General features: G+C 40.7%; 1 protein-coding gene across 1 annotated transcript in view; it reads left to right on the forward strand.

The window, feature by feature from the left end:
- The window catches only part of LOC139658371 (transmembrane protein 132D), a 43926-nt gene that overhangs the window by 16145 nt on the left and 5342 nt on the right, over positions 1–22439 (forward strand). The window contains exons 4-9 of the mRNA XM_071536485.1: positions 7104–7275; positions 10897–11040; positions 13904–14112; positions 17934–18114; positions 18498–18611; positions 19105–19296. Coding sequence (XP_071392586.1) covers positions 7104–7275; positions 10897–11040; positions 13904–14112; positions 17934–18114; positions 18498–18611; positions 19105–19296 — 1012 coding nt within the window. The remainder of the gene's footprint in view (positions 1–7103; positions 7276–10896; positions 11041–13903; positions 14113–17933; positions 18115–18497; positions 18612–19104; positions 19297–22439) is intronic.

A 22439-nucleotide genomic window follows, 5' to 3' on the forward strand; every position in this document is an offset into this window, starting at 1 on the left:
GTTGGCTGGGGTGCATAGCATGTAGCCACAATGGCCTGGGTTTAAGTCCGGCCTGTGACCCTTGTCCCCTGTCTCTGTCCATTGTAAACTATACTACTCAATCTTAAAAATAATAATAATAAAAATATGCGATAAAAGATTAATAGAGGGAACTACAGCATGTTTTGTATTATTTCATTTTCACTTAAACTTCATGAAACATTGGAGTAAGAAGAAAAGTTAGGATGTTATTTTTTTTTCCAGGGGACTCTGTACATTTGACACTCTAGCTAAGCACCAATTTTACCATCCAAATTGCATTGTAGTAAAATAGATTATATGATATTTGATTTGCACATAATGAGGCATTTAGACAAAGTAGCATTGAGTAAAATAATGTATAAAGGAAATGAGTGTGCTAGTGAGATTGCTTCCAAAACAACAGTAAGTTAACAGCGAGTCAATAATACTTTCATAGTACTTTCTGTGCCTGATTTTAATAGTTCATTACATCAGTGTTGCCTGGAGCTGGTGGCACACATTGGAAGCCACCTCTGCCCAGCAACCTCTCGCCCACGCAGACGCACCACCCGCCGTCCGTCCGACCCACTTATCCGTAATCATCCATAATCACGGGTACGTTATCCAGGCTTAAGCGCTTGCACGTTCAGAGGGGGAGATTAGGAAGGAGAGATATTCCAAGTCGCGTCCCTTGTGCTGAGCTCTCACCAGGACACACACACATGCCAATGTGCTTGCACACACACATACTCCCCCAAGTGCTTCGAAGTGATGATACGTCCAGGGGTTTAAAGCCCGCCCTAATAGATGGATTTCCAGGAAATAGGGGAATTAACCCCCTCTGCATTTTCTCACTGTCTCTGTCTGTTTCTCTCTCCCTCAGGCCGCGGCCACACTGATCCATTGTGTCTGTCCGTCTCTGTTAATTTCAATTCATTTTCAATGAGAGCTGTCCGTTGTCTGGGCATCGCTGATGATGCGTCCGTCTCCGTCAGATTTCCGTCCGTTTTGAAGGACAGAAAGTTCAACCCAGTTGAACTTTTTCTGGATGGACAGATTCGTCACTGTCCGTTTAGTAAATACGAGAAAAATACAAATACAAGTTGTTTTTTTTTAATCGGCGAACATGTTGATGTTCCAAAACAGCCCAACGGACAGAAATCTATCCGTAAATAATTCTGTCCATTTTCTGACGGATCAGTGTGGCCGCGGCTTCACACTCTCACTATTTTGAGTGGGGAGACTGTTTCCAATGAACCATATGGAATCTGTCTCAGTCCATTTTATTTATGAAGTTATCACAGAGTACACTTACAGACTCTAAGCTCTGTACAGACCCTAAGCTCTGTTCCGTGAAGTGTGATGGTTAGGTGAAGGGTGCTGTGTCTACAAATATGAAATTCATTGGAGAAATCTTCTGCTTTATTGCTTTAGCAATGTAAGATAAAAACACAGGAAAACAAGAGACCGTTTCAAATAAATTAAATAGACAGTTTAGTCCTGTAGCTGGAATAGGACTTTTTACCAGACAGTGCAGATGGCAGTTGCAAATTAGTGCAAATGTGCATGCTAGTGGTAACTCTGATTTCAAGCAATCGCCCAAGCCACATGGGGCCTGAGGCATGTTGTAGAGGTAGAGACAGAGATTAGGCATTGACTGGCACTAATTCCATACAACACTCTGCCAGAATTATTGCTTTCTATTTTTATCTAATAATTCTTTTGACATATGAAGTCCTAATCAATTTGCCGGTAGCTAGTAATTGATTTACCTGTTACTGCAAAATGAGATACTGCAAATGAGTGAGTAATATTGGTCGAGGTGCTTTTGAGGTGACAAAATGTGCAAAACACATTGGACACCTCATAATTTAGTCTATTCTTTAGTCTGTTTTGCATTCTGTTATACAAAGACAATCCATGCAGTCCTTGAAAACCTTCTGTTTTCAAAGACTTAGGGATATATTTCAACTCCAATCAGTTGATATTGTACTAAATGCAATGTTCCATGAAATCTCACAGAGGCAAACCGATTTCAGCAGGTTTACTGAAGAACATTTGTACAATACAACTTTGGCATCATTTTGTTGGCTGGCTAACCTATCTGTACTGCACATGTATTCCAAGTTCAGGTTCAAATTCTCTTGGTTGCCTTGGTTACTTAACCGCATCACTCCTCATCCTTACTACACAGTCAACATTAATCCATCACATTACGCTACATTACAAGATGATTTCTGATGTATCACTACTCAAAATAATAAACAATCTTCTCTTTCCTGACGTTCCTATACTATGCACCTTACAAGCCGTAACAATAAACTTTTGTTTCAGCAATTTCAAATTAGTTTTCCTTTCTTTTTAACTTCCAAAGTCCCTCTTTTGGTCTTCCAGTCTTTTACCTGGAAATCATAACAGGAACCTAACTCTAGGCTTCCAGGTAGACTACAGGTTAGGAATCTATATGTTAACTTCAAAGCCTTTCAGGTGGGAAGGCTGTTCAATAACTATGCCACACGCTGTAGTTAACACTGGAAGTGGTGGAGTCACAGGTAAGATGCTTTCTTCTCCAGGCTGGGTGTTTGTTCTTCCTCATCCAGCTCCTCACCCTCCTCAGGCTCAGGCAGAGATGTAGTCAGGGACAGAAGATGCAAGTGGCTCTTGTTTCTATGAAGAATGTCTCTCTCAGTGCGGATCAAGTAGGATCTCGGCATGCTGCATTTTTATAGTACAAAAGCAGTGGTGGCCCAACCGTTTTCATTGTCCAGCTTTAGAGCACTTAAGAGTCAGCTTCCACTTAAGAGTCAGCTTCTTCTCAAGAGTGGGAATAGATGTCTTCAACCGGCGTCCAAGCATTACCTGGGCTGGGCTAAAGCCTGTTGCCTGAATAGGTCTGTAGCTCAGTAATGCTGGGAATGGATCCTTCTGTTTCAGGATGAGTTTTACTGTTTACTCACAGCTCTGTCAGATTTCACCATGAGATGAGGGCTTGTGATGTGCTGAAAGTGATATGCTCTGCATCCTGGAACTGTTTATCACAAAATTGAGGACCTAGGTCTGTCATTAGAGTAGTAGGGCAACCCCATCTGGTAAACATGTTGCTAAGATGGGACCTCACAGTGTTGTTGACTATCAGACTGTCAGTTGTCTGGTAGATATGCAATATTAGTGTATCTGGAAAAGTAATCTACCACCAGTAGGTCACTCTTTTTGTTCACCTCACAGATATCAGGGTCTGCTTTGTAAAGGTGTTGTGATGACTGGTTCATTCTTTTGCTGCTTGACAGAATATGCAGCTACACAAGTCTGTATCTCTTTACTTTTGCCTGACCGCTAAAACACCATTCTTGACACTTGACGATTCCCTGGTGACCGTCATGAAGTCTCTCTGTGACCTCTGACCTCAGGCTATTGGAAACTGCTATCCTGTCACAGTGGAGTGGCAAGCCATTACATGTGATAAGAACATATTTTGCTGGAGAGCAGGACTTTATGCTCTCTGGCACTTTGGATGTGTATCTTGGCCATCAAGTATATTGCCTAGCCATTTAACCTTAGATACCGATACCTTGTGCCTGACGAAGAGCTCCTGCGGGCTCAAAATGTTGCTGAACAGATAGTAATCGGAGCATAAACTAGTGCAAGTTCTGCCCTCTTTTTTAAATTGTTTTCAAATCAGCACCTACAAAACTTATGATGTGCGTATGTTTACCTGAAGCTTGGCCTATGCTCTTTAACCTCATCAAGATGTGAATGAGGTATTGGCTACAATGCTTGTGTAGCTTCCTCTTGGGCCTCAGTTTTGTCTGTCAGCTCGACAGATGACATTGGAACCAATGGCTTACAGTCCATCTGGATTGTAAAGCTGTATAAGCCATACAGTACCTGTAAAACTTCTCACAAGTAAACAAACATCATCTAAGCACTCACTTCAATTTATGCATAGCGAGTCTCTGCACCTGCTAGTGTTCTTGAACAGTAGGCAACTGGCTGTAGCTGTCCCAAATGGCTCTGGAGCAGAACGCCTCCTAGTCCATAGCTTGTTCCATTGGCACTGACAATGATAGGCTTGTTAACATTATAAAAAGCAAGCACTAGTGCCTCGAACATCAGCTACTTTACATCTCTGCAGGCCTGCTCCTGTGCTGGACCCCATACCCATGCTGTGTTTTCCCTTAAGAGGTTATTAAGGAGATGGGTCACATCTGCTCGGTTGGGTTTGTAACATCCCAGATAATGTACCATGCCTCAGACGGTTTCAGCTCTGTTGTGTTCTGAGGAGGAGGAATATTCTTTATGGTCTCCACTTTCTTCTTACCAGGTCTGATTCTGTGGTTGTAAATTAAATGACCCAAGAACTGAAGCTATGTTTGTCACAGCAGACATTAGTCTTTGTTCAATCTGGTGTCGCTGAGTGTCTTGAGGAATCTCAGTGCACAAGGATATCAGCCATGTATGCTGTTGCTCCCTCGTGGTCCTTCAACAAGTTGTTCATCTCTCAGGAGCACTGGTGTTTCCAAAAGGAAGGCGGTGGGAGAAATATCCTCCAACGGGGTAAATACATTGTGACTTTGGTGCTGTCTTTATCAAGAGGAATCTGCCAAAATCACTGGCAATGTCAGTGATCAGCCATCCGTAAACTCAAAGGACTCTATGTCGCCCCCCATCTCCTCCTACTGCTGTACCAAAGTATTGTCCAACCCATCCTGCTCTACTGCTCCACCTGTCTCTTTAACATGCTCTTTGTCACAAACCGGGTTAAACTTACATGCATAATCAACACTGCTGCCAAGATAATAGATCTCCCCACTCCCAACCTCTCAGAGCTCAACTGTAAGGCCATCACATGCTTTGCAAATACAGTAGCACTGGACATCACATACCCACTCAATCGCCACTTCACTGTACTGCCCTCTGGGCGCAGGTGCAGAAGGGCTCGCTTTGGCAAAAGCCTGATACCCGCAGCCATAGCAGCCCTAAGCAGGGTGACTCGCTGAGGGAACTATGAGTCTTGTCTTTTTATGTTGTTTTTGCCCGCTACTATTATGTGCTGCTGTGTTATACTTTATGTATTGTTACTGCCTGGTATTGTTGTGTGATGAGGTGTGTAAAGTGTATTGTTGGTTCTCCTTGTGATGTACAGTTTTGTGGAAAATAATTTCCCCCCGGGGACAATAAACTAACTAACTAACTAACTAACTAACTAACTAACTAATGTCAAGCAGGTAGAACACCTTAGCATTAGCTAAATTAGGCAGAATATCATTAATTCTGGGTATGACTGGGTAAGCTGGAGATTCACACTTGACCAGTCTTCCTCGGTACCACACTGTACCACACAATCCAGCACCTGCTTTACCTTTGTGAGTAAAGGGACTGATTTTCTTCTTGCTGTGGTGACAGAGTTTGATCTTCACCGGAGTGGCTTTCAGACTGATCTGAAAGCTCAGGCCATGGCTTTTGAAACATTACTGCCTAGAAAATTGTTGACTGATGGGTCTTAAATGACATTGAACTCATATAATAGCGTGTTGCAGCTAGGAATTTTCCAGTGCTTGTGAGTCTACTCCCTGGCCCATCTAGAATGGTTTTACATATGTCAGATTAGGCTGTGCTTTTAGATTTGAAAATGCATGTGTGTGAGTATTTTGAATCTGTAACTGCACCGTCGAAGGCTTACTTGAGTCCTATACATAAGTAATGGCACCTAGAAAAAATGTCTTTTGCTCATTTCCATCATTGCCATCTGCATTTACATCATTGACTTATAGAGTGTGACACATATCCACTTAATGGCCTCTCATCACATTTACTGCACTTTCTTGCTGCACAGTGATCAGTCTTTAAGCGCTTTTTGCCACAACGTGAACATTTTCCATCTGCTGTATATTCCGGGTGTGATTGTCTCTGCCCTTGTTGCCGCTGATTTCCACATTTGTTCCTTTTTTCATTTTTTAATGCGACTTTTGACCGCACAGAGCTTCCTCGTTTTGCTTTGCGCACAACTTCACACAGTGCCACAGCTCCTTCACGCTCTGTTCTGAAAATTGCCCTTTGATCTGTTCCGACTGGCAGGCATGCCTACACGCTCTCTCTAGCATCAAATGAGACATCATTTGCAATTTCTGTGACAATTTTTTTTTTTACCATAATCTCTGCCAGCTCATGTAAACTATATATTCTTCCACTCTCTTGACTTGTTTTTGCATGCGCTGGTGGAAACGAGCCCTCTCATGTATCACATTCACTTCTGGTACAAAGTATTTCTGCAGTTTGTCCAGCACAACTTCATAGTTGTTCTCATCTCCTTCATTTTTGTAGTCAAATACTTGCACTTCACCTGCTTCCTCATCTGGCTTCAGGCTCAAGATATTGTACTACTTGACAATAATTGTCCTTTTGTGTATTTTTCATTCTCATTCCCTTGTAAAAGTTTAAACAAGATGGGATTTTCTCTCCCACACTCACAAGGCTGCATTGCTATCTATATAGCATATGACAACTAACCTGTCCCTACTGGGTACTATAGGTGTATTTTCAATAATGTCATTGGATGGATAATAATATTACAGTTTTTACATTTATATTTATATTTTAATTTTTGAGTTGTCACTTGCATCAGAGTGTTAAAGTCCTACCTTACCTTCCAAATGAAGGCCTTAATCAAGAATATTTAGTTGTAATGGGGATCAAACATGCATGTTAGCCCAGACTAACTGAAGTTCTAGCTCATGTTTGTTTCACTCTACAATACTACATAAGTCAGGAAACCTCTGAAACAATTCTGTTTAGTTCATTCAGTTCCTGTGATATCGAGCTTTGATTTTGCTATTTAGAGGTCTGAGTGAATAGTAAATGTACAACACTCTTGTAACTAGATGGCTCATCTTTACAAAACCTTGTTGACTGAATATCAATACGAGATGAGACAGGCTCTCCACTAGACCTTCAGTGGGAGAACTGTTTGCATTGGTTTAATGAGAATGAATTGCTAAACACATAATATAGTTTCAGTTATAAAGTGTATCAAGTCTCCTGAACCTCTAACTGCAGCTTTTCTGTATTTTAACCACATTTTATTTTACCACTTCATCACTGAACAGGGGTCTGCTGGAGGTGTTACAGCTGGACTTTGTGCCGAAAGACGTTTCAGAGCACGCTGAAAGTCAAATAGTCTCCTGGCGTCTGGAGTTGCCAGGGAACGTCAAAGATGTCGGCATAATGCGGATATTCACCACCCAGAGAGACTATGTGGGGCTGGCGCCTCTGGTCATGGTGAGAACCTACTGTATATCTGTGTGTATTTGTGTACTGTTGAATTTCAGTGTTTCTGTGTGTGTATGTGTACATGTAAGTATACGTGTGTCTGTATGAGTCACAGTGTGTGTGCTTGTTTGTTTATTAATTTTGTCTCCATTCATCTATGCTAGATACTGTCATACTTTCATACTGTCATGCATTTACTGCTTATGATTTTTGTGCTGCTAACATTCCCTTCGCAGTGTGCAGAGAATTAACTTCCCTGGGACATGCAATTAAGTCAACACTGGTTGTCCAATAGTGTTGAGGCTAGACTGAGAGAAATTTAGAAGGAGCCGAAGATCTCAGCTTGCTCTCCGGCCACAGGGAAGAGCTCTGCAGTGTAACTTGGGCCCAAAACTAGCCATGCTTTAAATGTGTTCAATGAAATCTTAATATTAATTCTATATCTAACTGGTAACCAGTGGAGAGACGCTAAACTTGGGGATATATGATCTCTTCTTAGCACTAGTTAAAACCCTAGCTGCTTGATTCTGAAAAAGCTGTTGTTGTGACAGTGAATTATGTGAATCACGTCTATTGTATAGTCTCATCTGTGCTGTTTTAGGGAGGAGGAGGCTGAGGATGCTATAAAGGCCCTGCAAAGTGTATTAAGTGAAGTCAAGCGCCCCAGAGAGAGTATCAGATGGGGCGAGGATCTGTTAATTGTAGAGAGGCCCCATGCCAGGTCACTTGGCTTCCTCGCACGGAACAGCAAAGCGGGGCAGGCGAGGGTCTCACGCTACCTCACTCAGTCTTAATGAAGTTGGCCTTCATTGCCAGGGTAACAGAGTTTCAGAGGCTAAACTTCCTGATAATGCCCTTGAAGGAAAAACAAGGGAGAGACAACCACCGGCGTCACAGACACTCAAAGTTGGGTTACAACTCAAATACGCAGTCATTTCACCTGTGAGTGGATGCCAGTAGTGCGCTCCTGTTCATACTGAACCACTGGCACAACCTGCTGTGATAATGTTTTCTGCTCTTTGTTCTGCCATCTAGATTTGTAAGGTTTTTTTCCACATAACAGTGCAGTGCAGAATTACATTCATCTTCAAACAATGAGCAACTGTATGCCGCGCTTTGTATGATCTGTCCTGCGTTTTGTCATATATCAAACGATATTGATATAAAACAAAAGGCAGACACGAAATCTTTAAAAGTAATTTTGGCTTTTTAAAAAGCTGCATATTGTTACTGTTGTTATGTGCCAATTAACTCTGACAAATAGTAAAACCCCTGAAAACATACTTATTCTGTTTTTATAATGAATTATTCCTTTTGAAAAATAATAATTACTTTCATTTATCATCAATCATTTCATTTTTCACATCAATTTAAAATTATTTAATAGGTCTACATTGCAGAGGTTGATAACTCTCAAATAACTTGTGCCTCTTTGCAAATGACACTGTGGTCATGGTGTATTTTTTTTATGGTTATACTGATTCTCCACTGCCATTGTATGCTGTGTTGTACTAGTCTCAAAAACCTTTACATTTTGCACAAACCACTAGAGACTACAATGTAGATCCATAAGTGTTTTGACAGGAGATTGAGTAGGCTATTTTGTAGTACACTACTCAACTTGTTAAATCAAACAAGCTGTCATTTACAGGCTCCACATGAAAAGAGGAAGCAACATTTTTGTTTCTTGGAACAATGGAGTGAACAAGCCTGTTTAATAAGCAAGCTGTGGCTATTTTCCCTTAAATTGATTCAAAATGTGTGTAACTGCATTCGCTTATTCATCGCAGAACCGATTATAGTTTAAACCTCCCTGGAACCACCACCACCACCACCACTGAAAACTTTTATCACACTAAAAAAAAAGTTGCTTGTAGGGAAATAAACTGATGCAACCCTTTGCAATGAATTATTATTAACGGCAGGAGGCACGGTGGCTCAGTGGCGAACACTGTTGTCTCACATCAAGGAGGTTGTGGGTTGGATTCCCGGCCCTTTCTGTGTGGAGTTTGCATGTTCTCCCCGTGTTCATGTGGGTTATGTTATATCTGTTTATTTAAAACATGTAACGACAACAAAAAAAAAAAAAATAAGAAACAAAACAAGAAAATCTATTAAATAGGCAAAAATGTTGAAAAACAGTCCCACTCCCACAGTGACAAGACACACAAGTCAGGTGGACTGGAGACTCTAAATTGGTGTGAATGGAATGGAGTGTGTGTTACTTCTGTGATGGACTGGCAGCCTGTCCAGGGTGTTTCCCAGCCTTCCCAGCGCAATGCATGCTGGGATACGCTCCGGTCCCCCGCTGTGACCCTGAAAAGGAATAAGCAGGTAGATGCGATGAATGAATGAACGCTCATGTAAAAAAAATACTGTTTTGGAAAAAGATTTCAAATAGAGAGCTGACGACTTGAGCTGCGCTTGATTGCTGCGCGCCAGACTCTCGCGGAGCCTGTGAAAGCATCAAAGCATCAAACGGCAAGATCTCTCAGTGCGGTAGTCGTGGCACCCTGGAGCACCGATGTTGCTCTCTGATTTTGTTCTACCCTCATTCAGTGGCTTATGTTTGGGTCAGTGTCGGAGTCTGAACTAGAGCATGTCCTTTTGGAATTGCGGTCAGCAGCTGTCAAGCCGACAGAGTTCAGGATGTGAGGCTGCCAGGGAACATCTGCCGAGTTGCTGCCTGACGCTTAGTCCGCAAGCATCAGGAGAAAAAACTGATCACCCAGAGATTCTTACACACACACACACACACACACACACACACACACACACATACATACGCACTGCGCCACCTATAATAGATTAAAAAGAGGTTATTAGAGAATTTATCAACTGGAAAGTACTTCCGTAAATCCGTGTTGAAGGAGGATTTAAAAGTGTAAAGGAAAAGCTAGATGGGGGTTGATGACAACTTACAGGATGTATAAGAGCTAAGCTGCTGCTAAGCATTGACATAGATGTACAAGGTAGGGAAATGGGTTGGACGAGTTGAAATGTAATCAGGTTTAGGTGTTAGTGTGAGTAATATTGTTGGTGTGTGCTTGGTATAACGTAGTAGAGGATTTGAAGATTTATTATTTTCATTCAGGTGTGTGTGTGTGTATGTGTGAGAGAGGGAGAGAGAGAGAGAGAGAGAGAGAGAGAGAGAGAGAGAGAAAGAAAACACCTGCACATGCATGTATCATCATAGAAATCTTACATCATACAAATATTTTTCAGTGTGTGTGTGTGCGTATCTGTGTGTGTGTGTGTGTGTTACATCTATGTAATGTGTGAGAGCATTTGGTAGCCTTTGCAGACCAACCCCATCGTGCATCTATCCTGTGTTATTCCAGTAGGATATTCAGACAAGTTTCTCATGGGCATGGGTCTAAAACACAGAAAATGCAAATGTGTAAAATGACTGCCTTCTAAAACAGTTGCATTTCTAATTAACCTCCTGTCTGTCTGCTTTGAGTCTCACATGGAATCAGAACGAAGCAGTTAAATTCTGCCTGTCTAGCAAGATAGCACACTGTCTGTCTGTCTGTCTCTCTGTCTGTCTGTCTGTGTCTGTCTGTGATTCTGTACCTACCTAGCTATCTAACCCTGAGTCTCTCTATCTGCCCTTTCCTCCCTATACAGAACAGTGATATCCTGAACACTGCAGTGTTGACTGGTAAGACGGTGTCAGTCCCAGTGAAAACTCTGGCTGTGGAGGCCGATGGCTCAGTCACCGATGTCACCAACTACACCAGCTGTAGGTCTACAGAGGAGGATGTACTCAAGGTAAGTCAAATCAGGGGTTCTCAAACATTTTACATACCCAGTATCCCCAAATAAACTGATGGCTAGGTGCTCTTGTAAATGAATAATAGGAAAATGAAATTAGCCTTTATTTTGCTTGGGATTCCCTAGTCCTCACTTTGAAAACCACTGACTTAAGCAGCATTTCCTAAGAGGAAAAGATCCAAAGCTTTCCAAAGATACCAAATATGTCATGCTGAATTATAGGGAAATGTGTATGAAATGGTGCACAAACATCAAGATTTTTTCCATTTCATGTAATTGGATTTGAATATTTCACTCAATTTAAGCGTGCCATACCTTCAGTGAAGCGTTGGAATGAGCAGATACAGACTATGTAACATTATCGTACAGTATGGGAAATGTTTATCCTAACTTTGAAACTACTTAAGTGGAAATTTAAGGGGAAACACAGGGTGCGAGGGGTTAAAATGAATTTGGAGGCATTGAAAAACAAAATACATTGTGGTGATGCTGCTGTACGTATATGCCATCAGGTTGCTTTGTGTATGACGCCTCAGAAACATCATACTCAACAGGTCCAGCACTAGACCCTGTGTGTGTCAGAGCATCGTGGATAAAAGCAGACTCTCCCATATGGCATTAGAGACGGAGCTCATGATCCCACCACTCAAGCCCTAAGCACAGTGATTTGTGTAATGGATCCATGTTACTAGGACAGTGGGAGTAGAGAAAGAGATGTTTTGCAGAGAGAGAGAGAGAGAGAGAAAGAGAGAGAGAATGATAGAAAAAGAAACAGAATTATGTTGTTTTCCATTAGACGACATGTCACTCACTAGCTTTGTGAGTGTGAGACAGTGTGTGTGTGTAAGCCTGTGTGAGAGAGTGGGAAAGAGGCAGCCAGAGAGGGACAGAGAATGAGTTTGTAATGACTTCTATAACGGTAGTGGAACTTAATCCAGTTATTATTATGTCTCTCAACTGTCTCTGACGCTGCCTGCGGTCACTGACCCCTCTTAGAGGAAAGCCATTGACCGGTTTAAGTTAAAGGGTGAAATTGCAGGCTCTCTCTCTTTTATAGTACAACTGCTACCTGCGGGTTATCTCTGTACCAGAGATAGTGTTCATCACACATCTAGAATCTCACATACACTCGCAAATGTATGCATGACCCCTCACACACACACACACACACACACACACATTTACATATTTTCATATATTTACATAGACTTACATTCATTTCCTGGAGACTTACCCTAACCATAACCACTACTTGCCTAACCCTAACCCTAACTCTTACCCTGACCTTAACCTAACTCTAACCTTAACCACTGACCCAAAAATCAGCTTTTTACCAATTGGGGACATGGCTTTTGTCCCCAATTGCACAAGCCGTCCCTAATCAACTGGTCTTAAGTCTGGTATGTGTCCCTGAAAGTGACTTAAGTCATACCCACACACACACACACACACACACACACACACACACATACAGTATTTACTGATTCACACAGTGCATTAATGCTCAGACATGTACACATACAAACATAAGACCAGACGTGTGTGGATGGACACACACACACACACACACACACACACACGCAGTTAAGTCGGAATAGAAACCTCTATTCCAACCTCATTTTTGACCTGGACCCTATTTTCCCATCATTTTTCATCGTACCAATCGATTCTGACCAAAATCTTGTGAATTTGACTCTCTAATACAGTCCTATCGGGCCAGTGGACACAAAAAAAACCAACACCAAAAACACCCACATTGATTCCCCGCTCTGTAATGACACAGGTATATTTTTATTTTTCAGTTTATCCATGGTCTGACAACTTTCACTATTTATTTTGCACTACTTTACACAGTGGCACATGTAGACAGGCAGCTGGCAAAGAGTAAACAAGGAAGTGCTAAAACAATGACCAATGAAGCATCAAAACTGTAAGGGGAAGGTGTGACTTAAGATCATTTTCATTTACATCTTTTTTTTAGCAACGTGCCATTAGAGCAGGCAATTGATGTGACATTCTTTGGGTGCTTATGGGGTTGATTTTTGGAGTGTCACGCATCCAGGCAAGCGAGACATAAGAGATATTTTGCCAGAATTGATCAGTATGATGGGAAAAGGTCTTAGGAGATTGGTTTCCCTCAACATTTCCACAGGAGTTCACAGTTTGACTTACCCTGGAAGTGTTATACCCCCTCCCGTCCTCTCTTTCCTTTGCTTTTGTCCTCTCTTTTTTATGCCTCCCCCTTTTTGCCTCCCCCTCCAGTGCTACACTCTATTCTCCAGTCTAGTGCTCTGCAATTACCTCTGTGGAGCTGCTGGTTTGTTAAGATAAGTGAGGCGGCTGTGGAGATAGGCCTCCAATGTTAAATAAGACACACCAACTGCTGTGTCCCACCACACTGCTCCTGCTGGTGGGGACTGCAGTGCTCCTCCATACAGCACTACAGGAACAGTCATGGGGCAAAACTAATTTTTTATTCAGTAACAGTTTCACAGAGACCACAGTCGTAAATTTACATGACATAAACAGAAACATAGTCTGGATTCCCTGGCCAGACTTTGGAAGTAGTTATTTTATGAATAAAATCTGTAACTGCTTTTTTTTTTTTTTAGCTTATTTGTATGGCTGCCCGTGTGTGTCCACTCTACTTTCTTTGTCAGTTCCTCACTGAAAACTTTCTCATTCATTGTCCATGGGGCTGAAAATTAAAAAATGTCCCCCCAAGCACATGAATGTGCATTTAATTAGAGTAATTTCTAATTATTTTGTGTCAGAGTAGTCGTGATTCTGTCACTCTGTCTCACTGTGTCTCTTTCATTCTCCTTCTCCTCCCTCTCTCTCTCTCGTCTGTCTTGTCCAGGTGTCAGAGCGCTGTGACTATGTGTACGTGAATGGGAAGGAGACGCGAGGGAAGAGCAGGGTGTTGCTCAACTTCACCTACAGCTTCCTGAGCGCCCAGCTGGAGATGAGTGTGTGGATGCCCCGTCTGCCCCTGCTCATTGACATGGCCGACCCCGAGCTCAGCCAGATCAAGGGCTGGAGGGTCCCGGTTACAACCAGCAACAGGAGGTAAGGCCCGATCAGTTCTGACCCTACACTTTTTATACATCGATTCCAAAGTGGTAGTTGAGCACAAGGAGGCTGTGCAGTGGTACTGAGGATGTCAGACATGGTGCGCAGTGCAACACTTGGGCGCAGTGAGAATTTTAACTGACTTGGTTAATATTTTACCTACCAAGTGGGTGATACCTCTGCACAGTCTACATTTCAACAATGTCTGACCGCCAAGATGTCAGTGTCACCTTCCTACTGTTCTCCTCTTTGGTGCTTCATTGGACATTTTAATCAACTGCCAAGTTCATTTTCTGATCTGGGAGTCTAAACTTAAGTTAGATACTGTTATCTATTAAGTACACTTATAAGCAAGTAAGAGGGACTGCAAGACGTTCCTCAATTCACGCGTCTCTCGATACATTTTCAACTCAGGATAAAAGTCACTTGGGTGGATTTGTCAGACCTGAGCAACAAATCCTTGGGAGACCCACTGTACATCCACAATGGATTAGATTGCGGAGATAGAGTAATATATATGGTGCAGTAAATAGGTTGCTATGAAGACTGGAGAATAGGAACATTAAATCCCTTCAGCTTAGCATGGTTACCCACGCTCTAATGTTTATTAAAGAGATGGATAGAAATATATATTGTCAGTCATAAAACATAATCACATCTGTGTTAGTTACATTAGTGTATTGGTATTCTCCATAGAGAGGAAACTGTAGAGGCAACACAGTTGCCCCGGGGATAAAGGTTAGTGGGATTTCACTCAATACTTACAGTAAAGTCATTATTTTTTGCTCGATACTAATAACGATGGCACACTGATGGACCATTTGTTTTCTCCAGGGTAAAAAAATTCTTTGGGGTTTCCTTTTTCCTAAAAAAAAGCTAATAATCTACCCCAGGCACAACCAGATAAAAGGTCCAAATTTCTGTGGTTCTGGACTGAGTCTGATTGTAATGGCATGAGTCTCGGCTCATATTCAAAATGTGTGATTATCCCAAAGTTTTCTCATGTCTGTGTTGCTGCATGCCACTGTGTGGGTGTGGCTGGGTGTACTTGGATGCATGTGCACATACTGTATGTGTGTGTCTGAGTGTGTGTGCAGACCATGCTTGTGCACAAGAAATGTCAGCTGTCTATTTGGCAGCCACATCACAGACTGACAGTAGACACTGGGCCTCATTTACAAAACTTTTCTGAAATTCTTTTTACTTTTGTTCTTGAGAAAAAATGGCTACAAAAAGCAACGTGGGATTCATAAAACATGCGCAACCCCTCAATTTTGTACGTGCCCTCAGATGTATCTGGTGATGAATGCTAATTGTTTGGAAATTGGATACATGTACCTGTTAATTAGCTTAGTTAATTAGCATAGGTAGACACCCTGGTAACCCCATGAAAGGCCTGCTGACTTGAGTGTTGTGTGCAAATAGATAGCACTGTAGAAAAGTGGTGGTGAAGAGACGAAAACTTTAAACTCTGAAATAGAAGTGTTGTTTTCGGGAGTGAGAGAAAAAAGAAATAAAAAAATGCAGGGCAATAAATGAATGATGCAGTCCGTTCAGTAACATCAGAGACTTGCACGTTGGATGAAATTAAAAAGAAAAGAAATGGCTTGACTTAAGTGAGAATCTAAAAAGCGCATAACTTGAAATAAGCGCAGTGTGTTAGCTATGGGTGGACGGCATGGCACTATAGAGCTATTTGATTTGGAAAATTTGATTTGATTTGATTTATTTGATCATTTTAAAACAAGTTACACATATACAATATATTGTAATACACCTGGTTAAAAACCAATCAAGGTCAATGAGTCAATATAACAATAAAAACAACAGACCAGTAATATACAAATACTATATGTCTTATGCAATACAAACAATTCTTAAATTCTACATAAAACCAAAATTATCACCACAATCAAATAAACTAAGATGCCACTAAAATGGCTTTCAGTGATCCACCAGCCATGTTTTCACCATCATTTTAAAGCTACTCAGAGTGGAAGTAGTTTTAACAGTCGAAGGCACTGATTTAATTCAAGCAGCATAATGATCTTGAGGAGTGTGAGGGTCGGTGATAGGTGTCATCAGCCTTGAGACACTGGCTAATTTAACTTCCAGTCAGTCAGTGGAAAAGGTCACTTACCAATGAGCCGTGCATCTCCAGCAGCACCTGGTCAAGACCACCCTGCTGTTCTGCAGCACCAGCGAGGGAAACAACATTTAGGAGGTTTAGGTTGGCATCAGATTAATTGAGTGTTTATAGAATGTTGTTTGTGTGTGGTTGTGATTTAAAAAGGGAAAATGCTTTTGGAGAGGGTGCTTTGATGTGCACATGTGTAGGCTAGAGTCTATTGTTCCTATGCTGTTTGGCAGGCCGACAATAGCATGGAAATCTGTTTTTATTTGAGTCTGTTCTACTGCAGAATATGGAAGTTTGATATATTAGGGTGCCAGCGTAAAGAGTAACTAAACTCCAAAAAGCATGCTACTGAAACTGCCATCTGCTATTGGCTGATCTTTGGTGCTATAGGTGATGTCACCTTCTATAGAGTACAACAGGTGGTGACATGGCAGCAAAGATCAGCCAATAGCAGATGGTAATTTCAGTAGCATGCAGATTTGGGTTTAGTTAGTCTTTAATGATGCTGATGGATGGCTGTGATACACCGGCCCGATCACATATCTGCCTCAGCAAACAGCACTGGGACATGTGGAGGGACAGGCTGGGACCTTTTTTACTCTCCTGGTCAGTTTTAGCTCCAGGGTGTTGCAGAGATTCAGGAGAATTGTCCTTGAAAGTCTAAATTACATCATGAGCCATCCATCGCTCTCAGATATCTCTGCGGTCCCTAAAGACTCGCTCTGTCCCCAAGGCTGCTCCAGTAACAGCGGATGTACCATTGTCGGGTTTGACTGCACCCTTGTGGGTCTTTTTGTCATAATTAATCAGTTAATCAGTCACCTAAACATATGTTTCCAATTGAACGTAATTGTCTATTATGACAATGAATTTGTTCATATAGCTTTGTTAATACGCTTATTATCAGTAGCGTATTTAGGCTTACAAATGCTGTGATACACATTTTGTTGTTAATATGAGGTCTATAACTACTTAAAGTGACTTTAAATAAAGATTAAAACGTTTTAAGTAGAAAACTCTTCAGTCCTCAGAGAAATCTATCTGCCCTCACACATGCTCTAAACACACATTTTGAACGTACCCAGGAACAAATTCAGGGAAGAAAAAAAACATAATGAATGGTGAAATGTTCATGGAAACGTTCTTAAGTACACTTTGAGATCAAATCTGATCAAACACGTTTTATGAATAAGGCCCATTATGCCTTACTCAGTAAATTCACCAATTTGGCCAAGGTAAAAATTAAGAGAAAAGAAGACCAGAACTAAACTTAAATTAACATCAGAACCTGTTTTTGAACTGGTAATTATTGATTCCACATACTTCTATGGCCAGTTTGTCATTGTAGACCTTCCCTTGTTAGCTTAATGGCAATGCATTTTGAATTGTCCCTTAGTATACCACTCATTTAAATTCAATCATGCCATGTTGAAATGGTAATCACACAGAAACAACACTTTAGTGTAGAATAATTATATGTCTGTAAATATGAGTTTTGTGCTTTGTACATACAATTATAATAGCTGGTTTCATTCTCAGTGATACTGTACTTATACTGTTTTTAGAGCATTTGACTAATTCTCTTTGTTTGCATTTTTGTCAATGTGCTTGTGTGTGTGTGTGTGTGTGTGTCTGTGTGTGTGTGTGTGTGTGTGTGTGTGTACATCCATGTGTGTGTCAGGTCAACATGGGACAGTGAGGAAGAGGAGGAGATGAGGAAGGGCAGGGGTTGCATGCTGCAGTACCAACACTCTCTGCTCCGAATTCTCACACCCTTCATAGCCCAGTCTGCTTCTGAGGTGCTGCCAGACCCTCTCTCTGGGGTGGAGCCCGTCGACCACTTCCTGGGGCCTGACTGGCAGGTAAACAGGCTCAACAGCCAAAACCAAAGCTGAAGTGCCAGCACTTACTAACAGGATTTGGCATCTTTTATGCCTCCAGTCTTTACCTCCTGGAACAAGATTTGTTGTTCCTATTGTTGCCAGGAAATAAATAAAATCCCATGTTCCAAGAATTAAAAACAGTGGTTTAGAAGTTTAGTTTAATTACAGGAAATATAAATTGAATCACTGGAAGCATAATGAGCAGACCCCTTGTTACCACAATCTTTTGAAAATCCATTTAATAGTTTTTTGTAATATAAGCTTTGGCTAAGGATGTAATAAAATTAACGCAGTTTCTTTTAATTTCATTACATATTCTGCAACTTAATTGCTGAGTATTTTTACTCCCTCCTGATTGGCAGGTGGATGTGACCAACTTGGTGCGCCACTCTCTGAAGGTGGTAGATCCTGATGTGGCCAGGCTGCAGGCTGGTGTGGTGCTGCAGGGACGGGCTATGGGCACTACTACTCTACAGGTGAGTCATGAGGTGTGTGTGTGTGTGTGTGTGTGTGTGGTTATAGAGGTTTTAGTGCATTGTACACTACCAGTCAAAAGTTTGGACACACCTGATTGAATGTACTGTTTTTCATTATCTTAAAGCCATTTTGATCTAAAGGCTTATGCTTAAATGCTTGAAATCTGTTTCTTAGACAAATATAAATAGTGAAGTTGATGCCTATGTATGAATTTCTTTCCAAAGCCTTTGTCTTTCCATCAAGGCAAAGGGCGGCTACTTTAAAGAATCTAAAATATAAGATAGTTTTGATTTGTTTAACACTTTTTTGGTCACTGCATGATTCCATTTGGGTTATTTCATAGTTTTGATGTCTTTACTATTATTCTAAAATGTGGAAAATAGTACAAATAAAGACAAATGTGTATGTCCAAATGTTTGACTGGTAGTGTATATACTGTACATGTGTACGTGCACCTGCTGTACAGAGGAATTAAGTGTGTGTGTGTTGCAGGTGCTGTCCCCTGTGTCATCATCGGTGCTGGCTGAGAGGAGCATCAGGGTGCTGGATGATAAAGTGAGTGTGACAGAGCTGGGGGTGCAGTTGGTATCTGGACTGTCTCTGTCCCTGCAGCTCAGCCCAGGGAGCAACAGGGCCATCATCGCCACTGCAAACACACAGGAAGTCATCACACAGCTCAAACAGGTACGTAACCTGAAGATTTTAACACACAAGTCGTCCGGTTGTGGGGTATAACAAATTATTCATTTTTACAGTAACTATTGACAGTGGAGATAAACAAATGTGAGACGTTTACTTGGCTAAGATCACAGTGTAATACATAGAATAGCTGTATAGATTTTGGCCCATGCACAATACAATATAGATTTTATATTTAAAGAATATCAAGCAAAAGAAAATGACTTTAATATGGCATGCTAAACCACATTAAATGAACAATTAAACAAAAGTTACAGAGCAGAAATAGCACAAGACTATAGAAGTAATATCATGGTAATAAAAACCTTCTTCTTCTTCTTCTTCTTCTGCTTGAAAGAGCATCCATCAGTTCAGCAACTGCTAAGTGGCTTGTTACAAAATATAAATCATATTGGACATTAAACATTTTTAGAAACTACATAATGCAATGCATTTAATCAGTTCAATGTCTGCTTATAAAAAAATAGTTTTCAGTTTTGTCTGCACATCGTATTTCCTTAGGCTAAGGGTCAAGGGTTAAAGTTAAGGTTCTCTAATAATGCTCAATAATCGTTTTTCTCTTATCTAAATTTTGTAATAGTCAAAAGGGATTTGTCTTTTGATATAATACTTCACTTTGTACATATAGATTAAGAAGCTTCATAATGTAAGTTTGGGCAACACTCATAACACAATCTTAAAAGTAATCAGTAAAATCTTAAAATTTATTCTAAATTTCAACTGCCATAATTTTCTAAATTGGTGGAAATTATACAAAACAACTCCTGGGAATTGATTCTCATAAAATTCAGACTCCCAGATGAAAAATGACTTTTTGAAGAAGATTTCTGCCAGTTGGTTGATATTTTTTGCCACATTGCAAAGATTTTCATGAATTATCAAAGTTGAAAGTTGCATTTGGTGGGACAAATATAACAACGTTGCATTTATCCATATAAAGTCGAAGAATGTTTTGACACATTTCAGCATTTAATATCTGCAAAAGAGTCTACAGTATCAAGCCCATGCATATCTCTGGATTTTACAGGCAAATGCAGTCATGTATAATCAGCATTAGGTTGGAAAGAAATATGTCTGCAAATTATGTTTCCAAGTGGGAGCATAAAGAGAACAAAATCTAAATTATTAAAACTAAATCATCTGCAAAATAATCAATTAAGATGTATCTTCAGAACTCAAGTAGGCCATACGCCAGTATTTGCTGTTAAAAGAAGATCTCTTGTACCTCTGCAGTCTTCAAAGTTTTCAAGTGGCTTTTTTCTTTTCTGCTTGTGTAATGATGTAATTGTTTAACATTTTTCTTGAATTCTCTAGAGTTTAAAAATAGATCTGAAATAGTCCATACCAGGCTTTTCAAGAATAGGTTGGACACATACAGGTCTGAAATATAATAGGACACAGCCAGTGGCCGGGGAACTGTTTATGATAGAAAGAATAATAAGGAAATAGTTGCCATAACTTGTTTCAAGAGTCTATTGGGTATTATATCTAGGGGACATGATAGCCATTGCATACACTAGACTAGACTTGTATGGTTTGTAGTAGACTTGTATTGGTGCAGAGGTGGTCCACCTGCGGTGCAGTTGTAAAAGGGGTTGGATTAGGAGGAGTAAATAATACATTTAACAATAATAATAATGCATTTAATTTGTAATGCACTTTTCATTAGAAGCAAATCTCAAAGTGCTATAGAGTAAAAGAAAAACAGGAGCATAAAAACCGATAAAAATGAACCAACAGCAAAGATAATTAAAAGCCACACAAAGGAAAAAGGCCTGATTAAAAATGAAAAGTTTATAGACAATGCATAAAGACAAACATAAAAAAAAAAAAAAAAAAAATTATCATGTGCGGTCGGGGCTGATGTCAATCATGGCCAATCATATCAGCTCCTCTCATCCCCTTTTAAAGCAGTGCTCAGCCCATCATGACGTACTGATAATGGAGAGGAAAGTCCAGACTGGCTTCTCCCAATAGGAAACTTTCTTGTGAGGGAGGTGCAGAATTGCAAGGCGTGAATATGCCGCAGATGATGTCCTCTTTTAAGTGGAATTAATGTTTCTAGAGATAATTTGTAGTACAATAAAATGTGTTTCCATTATTTTGCCAGTTACCTGCAATTTGTTTTCCTTAAGTGGTTAAAAAGGTTGCTTTCAGTTAGTCATATCTGGCTATGTTCATGTGCACAATAATGCTACTATTGCCAATACTGTGAGTAAAGTAATAGTGTGTTTAAGCCGTTTACATGATTGCATAAACTGACAACTCCCCATAATAATCCTGTTTTTATATGACTGAAGTACTTATTTAGATTACCCAGAGAGAATTGCTGAAATCAGAGCTTTTTGCTAAAAAAACAAACTATCAACTATCAAATTTAACCAAAACAATAACGGCCATGATTCTGCTGTACCACATCATATTGTTTGTCGCAGCCATAGGCCTTTCACTATTGCAATTAGAAAATGCTATGCTTCAATGCTACTTTTGGGAAACCCGTTGGAAAGAAGGAGACAATGCATGCAGTTGTTGCGGTGTTCTTGGGTGAAGATGCAGAGTGAGGATTGGTGGGAGTGGGTGGTTCTGATGGATTTCAGTGATGTAGAATGGAGAGAGTCCTGAAGATCTTTCATAGAGCTGCATGATCTACTGCGTCCCCAGGATGTCACCGTCTGTACTCCTGGACCCCTGATGATTTGCACTGTATAAACTTGGCAGCTGTGCAGAATACCAACTTATAGCCAACCGGTTTGGTGTACACAAAAGCACAAAGGTTTGTGTAACTACGTTGGGAGAGCATGGTGCTGGTTGTGCAAGATTTAATCAAGGTACCTACATCATAGGAGGCATGCATAATTCTGCAGCGCTTTGAAAATACGCACCACATCCCTCAAATTAGAGGCTGTAGATGGAGCGCACATGCCTGTCCTGACACATGCCACATGCCTTCGGATGGATATGGGAATGGGAGGCACCACTCGTGAATAGGACAAAAAAATATCCTTTTATCCTATCCTATTAATTGAATGAAGTTAATGTTTTTGTTTTGAGCAAACTGTGTCCTTTTTTTGCACTATAGTTCTCATGTTGCCTTGTTCTAAAGTTGCCGCTATTCTGCTAATGTCCTT

Source organism: Centroberyx affinis, unplaced genomic scaffold (assembly GCF_046629955.1).
Source record: "Centroberyx affinis isolate AG114_WGS23_722 - 3 ecotype Tasmania unplaced genomic scaffold, CSIRO-AGI_Caff_v1 ptg002878l_1, whole genome shotgun sequence".
NCBI lineage: Eukaryota > Metazoa > Chordata > Actinopteri > Beryciformes > Berycidae > Centroberyx > Centroberyx affinis.